The sequence below is a fragment of the Phyllopteryx taeniolatus genome, chromosome 1 (assembly GCF_024500385.1).
Source record: "Phyllopteryx taeniolatus isolate TA_2022b chromosome 1, UOR_Ptae_1.2, whole genome shotgun sequence".
Classification (NCBI taxonomy): domain Eukaryota; kingdom Metazoa; phylum Chordata; class Actinopteri; order Syngnathiformes; family Syngnathidae; genus Phyllopteryx; species Phyllopteryx taeniolatus.
Genome location: NC_084502.1, coordinates 18,782,797 through 18,797,177, shown reverse-complemented (window position 1 = coordinate 18,797,177; position 14,381 = coordinate 18,782,797). Strand labels below are relative to the sequence as shown.

At 39.7% G+C, this 14,381-nt stretch overlaps 2 protein-coding genes across 3 annotated transcripts; one reads left to right on the top strand and one right to left on the bottom strand.

The window, feature by feature from the left end:
- Positions 1 to 2,032: 2,032 nt before the first annotated feature.
- LOC133480099 (receptor activity-modifying protein 1-like) lies at positions 2,033 to 6,241 on the top strand. Of its 2 annotated transcripts, XM_061777789.1 has the most exons (5): positions 2,033 to 2,339; positions 3,202 to 3,328; positions 3,930 to 4,056; positions 4,141 to 4,210; positions 4,642 to 5,596. In XM_061777789.1, exons 1-5 carry the CDS (start codon positions 2,288 to 2,290, stop codon positions 4,671 to 4,673), a joined length of 408 nt encoding a protein of 135 aa, XP_061633773.1. In that variant the 5' UTR covers positions 2,033 to 2,287; the 3' UTR covers positions 4,674 to 5,596. The 2 variants fall into 2 exon arrangements, with proteins under 2 accessions (XP_061633773.1, XP_061633763.1); XM_061777779.1 differs by lacking the exons at positions 3,930 to 4,056; positions 4,141 to 4,210; positions 4,642 to 5,596 and adding an exon at positions 5,617 to 6,241 and having other exon boundaries at positions 2,052 to 2,339.
- A 104-nt stretch (positions 6,242 to 6,345) lies between these two features.
- On the bottom strand, positions 6,346 to 11,804 carry LOC133465403 (putative methyltransferase DDB_G0268948). The gene is given in 7 exon segments (XM_061748184.1): positions 6,346 to 6,706; positions 7,412 to 7,549; positions 8,015 to 8,088; positions 9,037 to 9,250; positions 11,399 to 11,494; positions 11,496 to 11,554; positions 11,697 to 11,804. Coding segments are annotated over 7 exon segments (777 nt in total). The 3' UTR covers positions 6,346 to 6,618.
- Between the last annotated feature and the right edge of the window lie 2,577 nt (positions 11,805 to 14,381).

The window sequence follows — 14,381 nt, the reverse complement described above, 5'->3', positions numbered from 1 at the left end:
TATCAGAAATTTCTGGCAACCCAGCTGCCAGATTTTTATTTTAAATTTTTTACAGAAACATTCTGGCAATATATGTATATATATCTATATAGTACTACTATACTATACTATACTATACTATACTATACTATACTATACTATACTATACTATACTATACTCTAAGATATCAGTGTGCCGTGGCACACTATGCTAAAAGATATCATCAGGGGTGCCGCGGGAAAGTATCTCATTTAACTTATTACTTATTTCACTTAATTTCACTTTCTATTGTCGGAGAATTCTTATTGATTAATTACATATCTTTGTTCATCCGTCTATGCCAGCAGTGATGCACTGTATATAATGACACAGGCAAAACAATTAAATGTGCTTCCCTTGAACGCCAGAAGGTACAATAAACCTATGTTACCTGTTATGATTCATACAACAGCATGGGAGTATATCAGTTTTGTGTTTAGTTAAACCGGCCCAGATTTTACACTGTGTCAGTAAATTTATGAGTAAATTGAGAAGAGAGCCTCATTATTTCAGTATTCATACTTTTTGTGACATTTTTGTTCGGTGTTGTGCCGTGAGATTTTTCTGATGTAAAACTGGTGCCTTGGCTCAATAAAGTTTGACAAACAGTGCTTAATGCTTATACTGTACAATCCTTTACTATACTGTACTGTATTATGCTATACTATACAACTGCTCAGTAAATATTTTATTAACCTATTGTAAGGTGAAAGTTATATTTTTATGGACCTGCATGAAAAAAGATGAACAAGAAAACATGAACGTATTTTCCCATTTCATTTATTTACAGAGCATTGGATGAACTCTCAATACATTCTCGTCTTCTATAAAGGGAAAACGAAACATTTGTGCATCAGCCAGCCCAGTTACGTTCATATGTGATGCATAGAACATGTCAGACCTGGTGTGGATACAGTGAAAATAAAGAGGCTAAGTTTGAGAAAGTTGATGGATAATGGCGTCCCATAGAACCAATTGTGGAATTCATGCCCTTTGCTCTGCTTCCATCTAGCGGAATTTATGCAGAAATGCCCAACCTTTGCGTTGGCATTCACCATGAACAGAAGAGGGTACTGTAACATAAAGTAATGGTATAATGGTATGGATAATGGTATAAATAAAAATATGGTATTTGAAACTATTCTTGGGTATTAGCATCAGCTCAATCTGTTGTTGATCCAAAGGTTTCAAGTTCAGGATTGGTCAAATAAAATATTGTACTGACTTTGTCAAGTGTGACATTCAAAAAACAGCTATGAAAAATATTAAAAATGTTAACCCCTTACTAGACAAGAGACAGGACAAGCAGGTTGAGAATAATAAGAGATACAGTAAAAAAGAAAACATGCCACTGTTTAAATAAAACGTAATGGCTGCTTTTCTCAGAATTGTATGCCAATATGTCCTTAAGCGAGGTAATCTGTGCCTCTCCAATCACAGACATCTTGCTTTTTCTCACAGCAAAGTGATAATACAATACCAGACAGAGAGATAGAGAGATAGAGAGAAACAAGGTCTACCTTCTTATCCTTGCACTAAAATTAAATATAGTATGACATCATTATTAACATAGAATACATTTTATAAGTGCAAAGAAATATACTTTTCCAACAATTGTCCAAGGTCTTTGACCCACAGATCTATCAGATTGAGTTGGCGCAGATGGCCTCTACTTTCGAATAAACACCCCGGCCAGGAGTGGAACAACATTCAACTTTCCAGTCTGATATACGTACATTGCTGTTCAACCCAGGCCGAGGTCCATTTTAGTCATTGAACATACAGTGTACCTTCTTTGGCCTAAAACATGACAGACATGGCATGAAAAGTGTAAACTAGAGTTCCTGAGTCTATGAATCAGACTACATTGCAACATGGCTTTCCATGACTTCCCTTCTTAGTTGGCAATGACTGTCATGCCAGTCGACTAATTTTGGTTTCTGACTTTGTTGTTGTGTCCCCTGTGAGCAGTTCCAGGGGGAAGGCAGCCGGGCAAGGAATCAAATGACAGTCAGGGCTGCTATGTTTGGGGGTGGGCTCCCACTGTGGAAGGTCAAGGCACTTATTGGGTTTGGTTGGTGTCTGTTATTGCGCACACAGCCGTGAGACACAGTTAATTAGTTTATCTGTGTGATCATCTTGATTTTGGGTAAATCAGTGGTTTTCATCTGCTGTATATCAGAAAGTAAGGAAGAGAAGGGGAAGGAAATATGCACAGCTGATCCCAGGCCAGTAGCGCACAGTGGAGTTGCATATATTGTATTCATCATGGAGAGCACATTGCTCCTAAGGGCAGCTTGTGCTGTGTTGTTCATCACCGGTGAGTGTTTGTCTAGAAAATTGTTATTTTAAATCATTTAAATGTGCTTATGTTACATTTGATGACTTATGTTCTCCTTTTAGTCACTGTCTGAGTGTTTGGTAGTTTTTGTGCAACATTTCGAATTAAGGGCAGAAAAAAAAAAGAATGCAAATAAAGCACATTGCTGTTATTATTTCAGATGACTGCTCAAGCAGCACTTGCGGTTTGAGCTTTGACTTGAGCGAGTCACTTATGTCGTGCGTTAAGTCAGTCAGGTTGAATTTAGAGTTCCACATACAGTATCTAAACATCCAGTAACTGCTAAATATTCTAAACATATTTGCCACAATGCTCGAGGGGATTAATGCATCCATCTGTCAACATGAACACCAACTCGACTGCAGGATCACACGAAGGAAGCATGGGAGTGTTTGCCAGGCATCTTTTAGACTTTAACTTTTGGAATGGCAGAACTGGAAATGCTTTTCCAATACTAGCATCAGAACGTGTCCTCGTTAGATCTCATAATAACCTCTCTTTTTATTAGATCCTCCCTGCGGGGTTAGCAAACACCACAAGCACACAATCCGGTTTAGACACAGGTTCCGTGCGCATGATGATCGCTGTAGCAACATATTTACGCAAATATGAAATATGCTCTGTTACTGAGACTCCTGGAGCAATGAAGAGGAATACTGTTTATGCAATTATCTGAAGTAAAGAAGATGGAGATGTTTTCAATGAAGCGGACAAACTGACAGGGGAGAAAACATCAAGCAGAAAAAGCCAAGATGTGAACTTGTATTATTTTACACAGTATCTCACTATCATACATAAAAGACAGTTCACTGGACTAATCATCATTTCCCCATGCGTGCAGGATGCGTGTCAGGCTGCAACAGAGGACTCTACGAGAGAGTGATCGACCAGTACTGCCTGGCAAAGTTCAAGTTCGACATGGAGGCAGTGGACCAACGTCTGTGGTGCAGCTGGCCCGACACCACAGAGTAGGTTCACCTCACCATACCCTCTCAGTATTCGCTATGTTCATTACCAATGAGGATTAGCTTTTGAAGGCCTTGTTGTATCCTGTACAGCACAGGTGTAAAGCCAGATCCAGCCCACTAAAGCTGATTAAGTGTGTCAATTTCTTACTCTGTGCTGTACAGTGCACTTTCCACTTAGAACTGCTTCGAAACGGTACCTGCACTCCAAGAATCCCTTGGATTTAATGTACAGCACAAGAGGAAGCTAAAAAAAAGATGCAGTATCAACAGTTTTCAAGTGACAGCGGCAATGTAAAGCGAGTACCAGCGCAGATACGAGGCTTCAAAGTGTACCAGAATGGCTGCGGCGAAACTCGAAAGGCAAACCAAATTTGAAACCTGGTCATATGGAGTCTCACCAAACATATAAGAAGAATATGAAGCATTGAATTGAATTGACACAGTGCACCCACATTTAATTATTTACCTAGAACATTGAAGAAATTATGTATTGAGATTATAGGGTACATTCTTATAATGTACTCGTGCAAGCCATTTATCTTATAGACTAGACCACAGACGCTAGCTGTGCACGTGTGTGTGTGTGTGTTTGTTTTCATAGCGAACAAAGACTCTCGACTACAGGTGGCATTGGTTCACCGTTTGTACAAGAGCACCTAAGAAAAAGGAAAAATGATGATCACGTCTTCTTACATCATTCTTTGAATTATATTAATTTTAACCGAAGAGTAAGTAATTTCATGTAGCCATCAGAACATACTCATCCATGCACCCTTCAGTGTTTTGTAACCGGCCCATATCTTCGCCATCAGAGTTGTCGCTGCTGCCACCAACTTCAACTGCACCTTCGCTATTGTCATCCGTCCCGTATGGCTCAAACGGGTAGGGACAATAACACATTATCATTATCATTGCTGTCAGTACCACGTTCGGTTTCAATTTCAACGGACTCTCGGACTCTTTCACGGGGTGTGGGGTCACGCAATTACTGCGACAAATAACTAATGAATATGCAAATCGCTTGTGTATCCCCTCACTTATACGATCGTCCTGTAGACTTATAATTTACATAATTAATGCCACCACACTTCAGTTGTACAGCCGGGTTCACAACCCTTGTCCTGCATGCTTCTTCTCCTGTCCTTGTCCTGTTCTATCTTGTCCTGTCCTTCCCTCACAGGGTGTAGCACTACAGCCCAATGCAACACTCATATTTAATGTTCCATTGTTGTAGATAATGTAATGATTTACTTCTCTCATCCTGTTTACAATTAGTGCTTTGTCTTTTGTCTTTGTTTCTCTCTCCCTTCTAGAAACTTTGTTCTGTTCGACTGATCAAGTCTGATTCTCAATAAACCTCAATTACAATACCACAGCGGAAGCTTAAAAACTTCACTGTGACACAGCAAAACTGTTCCAGCATAAAAGGGATACAGATTTTTCATTCTGCTTGACCTAACAGCCGAACAGGACCAAAAAGAAAAAAGAAAAGAAGTACCATGAAGGACAAAAACCAAAATATACTGTGTTTATTAAATAACTGATAAAAATAAAGCCGGCTTAAAATAAACCTGCTCGTAGATGGTGTCATGATCTCAGTTTTTGTTGACTTTGTTTAGATTAGTTTTCATCAATTTGTTTGTATTTAGTTTCCTGCTTCTTTCAGTCTGAGTTGGTTTCTTGTTGTTGGTGTTAAGTTTCCTTGTAGTTTGTCATGGTGAGTGTTTTGTTTCCCTATATTTCTGTTACTTTAAATCTTGATTTTTGGGGGCTTTGCTAATTTTGTATTTTCATTTCTTTACATGCCTTATTTACCTTTTTGTTTTTGAAAAAAATAATAATAATTTTTTAAAGATTCATCCTACACTCCTGCCTTGCTTCCCTGTGCTCGGGTCCTCCACTTATGCTTCCAACACCACGAAAACCCAAATATCTCACAGGTTGTCCCATTAGGGACATTCCCAAATCTGGACATATCATTGCAATGTCTCGGTTGAGGGTTCCAGTTGAGTCATTGATATGGTCCAATCTCAGCCATCTCTCGTGGCCGCTATAGGCACCAGCCTATAACAGCTAGTGAGGGTCAGAATGCAAGGGATTCCCAACATGTTTTTGTAGCAGTTTCTAAAGCTCTGGCATTGTTTTATCATTGATATGGATCAATATCAGCTGTCTCATGTGCCACCTTCAGCTCGGGGCAGTTGCTTCGGTTGCCTGCCTTATTGCGGTGTCTCTGCTTTTCCCCCGACTGATCCTTGGGCTCCATTTTACTATGCTCTTTCATGCAGGGTCTATGAGGGGCTGACTAACTGCACCTACCAGGTGTCATTGAGGATGGACTGCTTCTGGCCCGACCAGATAGTTGACCACTTCTTTGTGAGGATCCACCAAAACTACTTCCATGACTGCCCGCTGACCGGCCGGCTCATCCACGACCCGCCGTTCAGTGTCCTTGCTCCGTTAATCGGTGTGCCGATATTGGTCACCCTTCTCGTGACATCCCTGGTGGTGTGGAGGAGTAAACACACAGAGGGACTTCTATAGGGAAAAACCTTGTTAAATATGGACCCTTACAAGTCGTACAGTTCACCTCGGCACAGTACAGTTTGGAACAGTAAATCCTGATCTGTCTCGTGTGGTTATGGTGACAGGTGTATCAGCTACATACTGTAAATGGTGTGACATCATAGCAGGTCAATACATTGTAAAAAACAAAAGAAAACAAATAACCAAACACTTCCCATTCCATTCTTACTGTTGCCTGTTTCTAGCTAAGCAATTTACCGTAATTTACCACTGCACCGATGGAACACAACTCGAGACAATGGAAATTGAAAAAAATGTGTACTGTACCAAACTGTCCTCTTTGGTGGACACAGGACTAAATAAACATCAAGTGCTTATTTTGCAGGATATCAACCGTTGCATTCTTTTACTCATCAAATGAACAGCAGAAAGCAGTGCAATGAGTGACAAATCACACAAGAAGCAATGAAAATGGAGCAACTAAAACACTGAACAAGGTAATTCTTTAAAAGTCACATTGGTAAAGCCATTCTCGATAACGACTGCAAAGGAATTAAGCATCTGTCAGCAGAGGCAAAATTTAGATTTTAAGCATCCATGAATTTGAATAAAAAAAAAAAAAAGCAAAATTTAAAAAATCCTCAGTTTTGTTTTTAACTTTAGTTTTATTCAAAGATATGCCTACTCAGATTTGATTTAGCTCTTAGAAGTGCAGCCACAATAGAGATCCTTGTTTTTATGTTGCTTAGGGTCAGTCAGAAGGATCAAGGTTTGCGTGCCAGCATGTAGAAATACTTGACCACCATGGTGAGTGCCGTGTCTGGCGAGGACACCTGCATGGCAGCGAGCAGCCTGAAATGGAAGACAGCTTAAGTTCATTATTGTTGTACAGAACCAGTGAGGATTTCATGGGAGAGCAGAGCCTTCCTCAAGGGCACCTTGACAGTGGCCAAGAAGTAGACTGACATCTTGCAATAGGAATAATAACAACAATGGCAACTCCACAATTGCCATTATTGTGTTTTATAAAATCTAGGCTAATAGATAGCTAGAGTTAGTAGAGCATAAACCTGCAGCAAGGCTGAACCTTTAACAAAAGATGGGGAAAGAAAATGCTATTTATTTGTTAGTTAATGAACAACTTCTTGACTCAAGTGGGGCAAATAAATTCCAGTATCAGCACCTTTATCCAGATCCTTTTTTTTTTGTGTTAATGAAAACTCCATCTCTTTTCTGATTTTACTTTATCAAAATCATGTCTGTGAAATGAAAACCAAGCTATCTGCATTTACACAGTAAAGTAGCTCCACACACAGAGCACAAAGTTGTGAATAAATTGTCACTAATACGTAATACCAATGTCACAGGTTTTATAATAATAATGATAATAATAATAGCCTTCCACAGCAGTGAGCTTTTCATCGGTAACTAAGCAACGATTTACAGTATACAAACGCTGACACGTTAATAGGATGTGAGGTATGGAGTTCATTGTTCAGTGGCAGGCTACCTGAGGTGAGTCGTAAATTAAACGGGCAAAATATGTTAATGCCTCACTTGCTCCTGATGGCATCAGAGAGACGCTTCGCCTCAGCAGCATCCTGGTGCTTCAGCTTCTGGTAGCTGGTAAAAGTCTCCACCAAACCAATGAAACTGTTTACTGTCACCATCCTGTAAACTTTTTCACAGCCGTTCCTGGACACGAAAAAATGTAGGTGAAGAAAAATTGAAAGGGGCCATATTATGGAAAGTTTACTTTTAAATAACTCTGGAGTGTCTGCCCATCCATCAAGTGTGAAATTAAACAGCCAACCAAGTAAATCTTTTGTTGAATATAGAAAAATGTGTCAGTAAGCAACTCATTCTGAATTTTTCTCATTGATATAATATCTCCCCCGCGCTGAGTTTCTCAGCCCGTCACTTGGCAGCTAGGCTATGCAAAGAGTCTGCTGACAGGACCACCTTCTCAAAACAGGAACATTTTAGGGGGGACTAGAAAATTTTAGTGCTATAACTCTTAATCCTTGAGGTACTTTGACGAAACAAGTTATTAAGACACACTGGGACTGTTTTAAATTGTGATAAAAGTGCACAACATGTCTCGTGTTACGCTAAGGTATAGAATAGTATAGTATGGAATAAGAAAGAAGAGACACTCACCACTCTTTGTCCAGATAGGGGCAGGAATCAAACATTTCTAAGTAGATTTGTGAAGAACTGGAGCCAAGACAAACCTTTCAGTGGTTCTGAACCATACAAACTAACTACTGAGCTTGTGATTTATAATGTGAGAAAATACCAAAATAATTAAAGTAATGGGAATTGCAAGAGAAGAATGTGAGAAGCATAACAGTGGAAGTCGAGTGGACTCACATAAGTAGTGCCATCATCATATGCATGGTCAGTTGATGTCAAGGTTGAGGTTGAGTGTTTTATTATTTTTACACCTCACTAGTAACGGTGGTTAAAATCTTATTACAAAAATGTTAAAATGTAAAATGCATGAGTCATACATTATCTGCAACACAACTCATCTTCAGTTCCCCCTTTGTAATTTGTCTTTGTGGCAACTATTACGACTCGTTTACATTTACAAGCACTAACATCCATTTTAAAGGGGCCATATTATTGAAAATTGTCTTTTTAATTGCTTGTACACAAATCGTTAGGTCTCTGGTGTCCCTGGCCTCCCATCAGGTAAGAAATTAAACAAATACTGTAAGTAAATTGCTAGCTTCCTATTTCCGAAAAAGTTTCTGTGAGCTAGTCGCAGTGCCGTGCAAAGGGGTGGGCGGACGACGCGGTGGCCCCGGGCATCCACCTAGGGGGGTATCCAAATGGGCTATGGGGGCATCAACATCAATACTTTTGAGAGGCGCTGGGGCCTTTTTATCTTTGGGACGTGGTCTGCAGCGCTAAATAAAATTTCTAATTAGATTATTTCTCACTGCATTTTATTTCAATTGCCACAATCACTGCTGTTTTGAAATTCTTTGTTGTTTAGCAACACAATATCCACCCCAGAATGTGGAAATTGAGCGACACTCAAATATGAGAATCTTTACAACAAAGGAAAACACTCAAACAACAAAGGGCCATGAGAACTTTTCATCCAGAAGTAATGTACCAATAATTAAAAGTTTATTTTGGTGCAAAAGCGTCTAAAGACAATTGAAAATCACCTCCTTACAGACGTTGTTAAGGTTGCTAGTGGCATCACCGTACTCCAGCTCCATGTCCATCGTGTTGCTCAGCAGGGCCAGGCAGCCATTAGGCTTCAGCAACCGGTCAGCCTCCTTCAGGAACCGCAGGCGGTCAAACCAGTGGGCAGCTGTCATGGCCGTTACAAGGTCCACCTGGCCGGACTCAAATGGTAGTTCTTCTGGAGGACTTCGCCTGGATGTTGGCAGTAGCAGTAAAAGCGAGAATAGAAAGAGGTTAGAAAAGGGTTGGAAAAAACTATGGACCGGGGAATCATAGAATATGGCTTGATCTGTTTTTCATTCCAGCTCACCAAGCCCAAGAGTCTTGAAATATTTGCCTTTGGTTATCACTCTTTTTGATGTGTCCACCGCATTCACCGCATGCACTGAAGTGCCGCCTCCACAAGTAAAAATGCTACTGCCTGAGCACAAGTAGTCACGCACAACCCATTTTTCAAGAATGAAAAGAAGAAAAACGGATTAAAAAGGTTAAAAGTTTGCTGGAATTCTTGATTGATGGGGTATTTTGACAGAAGTTTGTTACAAACACGTTATTAAGACACCTGGGAACTGCTTTAATTTGGAATTTGTGTCTTCTTGAAGTGAAAAAAAAAGACTTGCAGTTTAATTTTGGACCCTGGCCAACACACAGATCTGATCTTATTATGAACAACACATTTCAGTTAGCATCATTTGTATTTAAAGCCGAGATTAAAGGTACAGTTTGCAAGTTTTCAAACTGTTAGCAAAATTTGAATGTAGCTTCAATCACACACCACCCGGGCCCCTTCGCGTCTGAAGCGAGAAAAAGGGTGACTTTTCAAAAGATAATTTTAATAATTTTACTGTCAGGTCATAACAAGGACATGCAGGGGCGGAGGCTATTGATGCCCAAAGTGCAATTGGTTAATTTTCTTTTTTCTTTTTTTTTTTTTTTTTGACACGTGTGTGAGTGTGTGTAAGCCTACCTGATGGCTTTCATCAATAAAATGTGCTGAAAAAAATAACATATTAAGATATAATTTAGGCGGCACGGTGGACGACTGGTTAGAGCGTCAGCCTCACAGTTCTGAGGACCTGGGTTCAATCCCTGGCCCCGCCTGTGTGGAGTTTCCATGTTCTCCCCGTGCCTGCGTGGGTTTTCTCCGGGCACTCCGGTTTCCTTCCACATCCCAAAAACATGCATTAATTGGAGACTCTAAATTGCCCGTAGGCATGACTGTGAGTGCGAATGGTTGTTTGTTTCTATGTGCCCTGCGATTGGCTGGCAACCAGTTCAGGGTGTACCCCGCCTCCTGCCCAATGATAGCTGGGATAGGCTCCAGCACGCCCGCGACCCTAGTGAGGAGAAGCAGCTCAGAAAATGGATGGATGGATGGATATAATTTATTATGGAATTAATAAAGTAGCGTTTGAATAGCGAATTGCCGCCTCTAAAGTAACATTCATTCATTCGTTCAGCTTATCCCCACTAGGGTCGTGGGCGTGCTGGAGCCTATCCAGGCTATCGCCGGGCGAGAGACGGGGTACACCCTGAACTGGTCGCCAGCCAATCGCAGCTCTAAAGTAACATCAATTTCTCAATTGTATGGTTCACTGTAAACAAAAAAAAGTTCTAGAGAATAAATCCACTAACATCTATGGTACTCCAGACATGAGATTGGAATTGTTTTTGTGGCCTCTTAAGAGATAGTTGTGACATGTACACAAAATGCTAATTTGTGACTACAAAATAGGTGTAATTTGCACACATCATACTAATTTGTGTCTGATTTGTTTAGCCCTGGCCTACCTCCACCTTACCATTTCCAGGAAAGTAACTCTTACTTTGCTTACCCACCTGTCCAGTATGTTATTTTGTGGCCACAAAATTATGTTTTATGCCCAAATTATAACTCGTTCAAGGTCACAATTTAACATTTCTTGACCAGAAATGAGCATTTTGTGCACACATTATATCTATATATTTTAAAAGAAATAATAATAAAAAATGCCCATGACATGTCTGGGGCTTTGTAAGCATCATCTCATGTGCTTTGGTAAAAAGCCAGCAGCAGACAGAGCAAGAACACACTAGTCACACATTACCCCCCACCCCCCCCCCACCCCCCCATACACACATACATCATTTCAACTACATACAAAGGTCTTAGTGCAAGTGCAAATTATATAGTAAAATATTTTTCCATGCTCCTTTTAACCGTGAGCACCTGCCCCTCCAAAGTTCTCTGCACACCCCTGGGTTATACAGTTTTTGCATATCTGACAAAGTATTTTTTTTTTCAGAAAAACTGCTAACTTTCCTTTAACCATTACATCTGGCCACCTCATTTCTTCTCACCTGTATGAGACATTCTGGCAAGGGTTAGTGGCCCGAGCCAGCTCCAGCTGGGCAGGGCTAACGTCTGTCCCAAGAACCTGGTTGAAGAAGGGAGCCTACGGTTCCCTTTCCGTTACCACAGCCCACATCCACTGCAAGGTTGAACTTGTTTTGCTTCTAAAAGGGAATTTACTAATTAATTAACATTAATCATTAACAATGAGGTTGCACCTTTTACATCAAATTCAAAAGATACAAAACACACAAACTGCAATTTGAATCTAAATGGCTGAGGTCTGCGCACATAATTAAACCATACCATTGGTCCCATAAAGTCCATAATCTTGTCGATCAGTTCATGAGGGGTCACTCTGTACTGCAGGTAGGATGCAACGTGGTCCTTCTCCTCATACAACCTAAAGGCCATGACTGCGCTGCAGACGAAACTGGTCTCACAAGCTAGAAGCTTGACACGTCAACCAATTAAGTAATGGAACAGGAAGTTTTTTTTGTGTGCTCTTGCATTTTTTACATTTTTTAAATTTATTTATTATTATTTTTTTGACCCTGCACTTTCATAAAAAAGCAGTAGATGACAGTATCGGCTCATGCAACATACCCGGCGCCAGAATACGTTTATCCTGGCGCTGGGAAAGCATGCTTATATATCCTTATTTACTCTTTGAGTTTGTCATTGGCATGTCTGAATGTGATTAAAATGAACAGATTTGAATAAACGTGCTTTTGGCTGACTGTATCACAGTAATTCAATTCAACACATTATAAAGTATATACGATGAGTATATATTGAATATTGTACTTGTAATGCCTTCCAGAATCCCAGCAGCAACGTGACTTCTCCCTAATCAGGAACATTGATTGATTGGGTCTTCATCCTGATCTATATCTATCGTCAGATATGCTTCAGCCATTGGGATTTAGTTAATAGAGGGAGTGGGGGTTTCCTTGGATCGCAGTAACCCAGGTCCTGCATGCTACCCGGTTAAAAAAATGGTACTATACATTGAAAAAAATAATACAAAAAAAATAATAATAATAAAATAGCAGTTAAAATAGTTCAGTATATTCAAGTAAATAGTTAAATAGGTTTCTATCTTAATAAATAGAAAGTACGTTAAAAGTTTACATTAATTGAGCAGCAATGAAGTTATGGGTTTTCTTCATATAAGAATGTGGAATGTTGGTTAATGTTATTAAGGTGCGCTGAATATATTTTCTTGTGTAAGAATTTATATTGAAATGTATTTTGGTTAATAACCTGTGAAAAGGAAAAAGATATACCTTTGTTTTGTGAATTTAACCCGTGTAAATGAACGAATCACATCTGAGGTCAAAGGACATGAAAGACGTGTCGGGAGATGGTTTAGTGAGATTGTGAGGGAGAAGGACGTTGGAGTTTTGAAAGAAAGAAAAAATCGCCCAGGACTTGATGTCGATCATGAGGAAAAGTAGGATGTTGTAAAGTGGACATTTATCATAGTTGAAGGGATCGGCAAGGACTGAGTGTTTTGAAAACGTCAATAGTGATAGAGTGGGTCGTTTTGGGTGGACTACTCAACATAAGACTTAAGTTCACATTCACACTTACGGGCAATTTAGAGTTTTGAATTTATTTCTTTTGCCGGCTATTGTTACACCTCCTTGGGCCCTTAGGTTAACTTTGTGTATGTGGACATTTTGTGTTGACTTTCTTACTTAAACAATCTAAAAGGGTGTTTGTTTTGTTAATGAAAAAGACATTTTGATATGAGGTAACTTATTTTGAAATGAAAGTTTATTTACTTTTCAATATCCTTCCATCCATTTTCTTTACCGCTTATCTTCATTAGGGTCCTGGGCTGCTGGAGCCTATGCCAATATATTTATTTTCATCATTAAATATTCAAACTTTTTATATAACCAAGTCTGTTCATTGACTATCAGAAATTCAGGTTAAAAGTAGTGATTGCACATTTGGAGCTTAGTTGTCACAAACAAGATAACATTGTCTTATCCATCCATCCATCCATTTTCTGAGCCGCTTCTCCTCACTAGGGTCGCGGGCGTGCCGGAGCCTATCCCAGCTGTCATCGGGCAGGAGGCGGGGTACACCCTGAACTGGTTGCCAGCCAATCACATTGTCTTATAAGAGAGAATATAATTGTAGAGGCCTTTTGTATCGAATAATTAAAAACTAAAGAGCAAAGTCTTAGTAATTTGAGATTTAGAGTGAAACAAATTATAAAACAAATACATGCACTAAAAGTAAGTACCATTGAGTTTATTGGTGAAACAGTTTCCTATTCTTTATACAGGAAATAACTTAGGGTAGCCACCTCTCATTATAGTCTTACACGCGAGAGAGGCGCTACACAACCATGCCATGTGTCGACAAATCAATTGGATTTATCAAACCTGTCAGCTGTGTGTGTGTGTGTCTGTGTGTGTGTGCCCACACCAAAGCTATTAAAACCACAGAGTAAATGGGCTAAGAAAATATTTTTGTATATCTTCAGGCATTTGTTAAAGCAAAGACAACAAGCCTGGTGCATCCATTGACTGTGACCAACACAAGTGTGCATGGGAGGATTCTCAACGTAAAGCAATCAAATGACTTATCCATCCTGGAAGTAGAAATATTAATGAGCAAACCAAAGTGCTGTTCAAACTTATGTGAAGGAAATTGCATGAAACTCATACATTTGTCCGGAAACATGTTTTATGAATTAAAGCTGTACAGCACACCTTTAAAATGCATCCTAAAATAGATCCATGCGTTTGAAAACTTCAAGTTATTTTCCTCAACAGCTCAACAATACAAGTATGGACACGTGCAGGGTGCTAGTGGTGCGAGTTAGATGGATGGTACTGAGTATCAAATCCCATTTTGGAAAGTTCAGCAGGTGAGCATACACTGCAGCTGGTCGGTAAAATGTGTGAATTTCAGGAAATCGTGTACCACCAATTTATTTTTCTCCTGTGAGCTCATTGTTTGGGCTGTGTC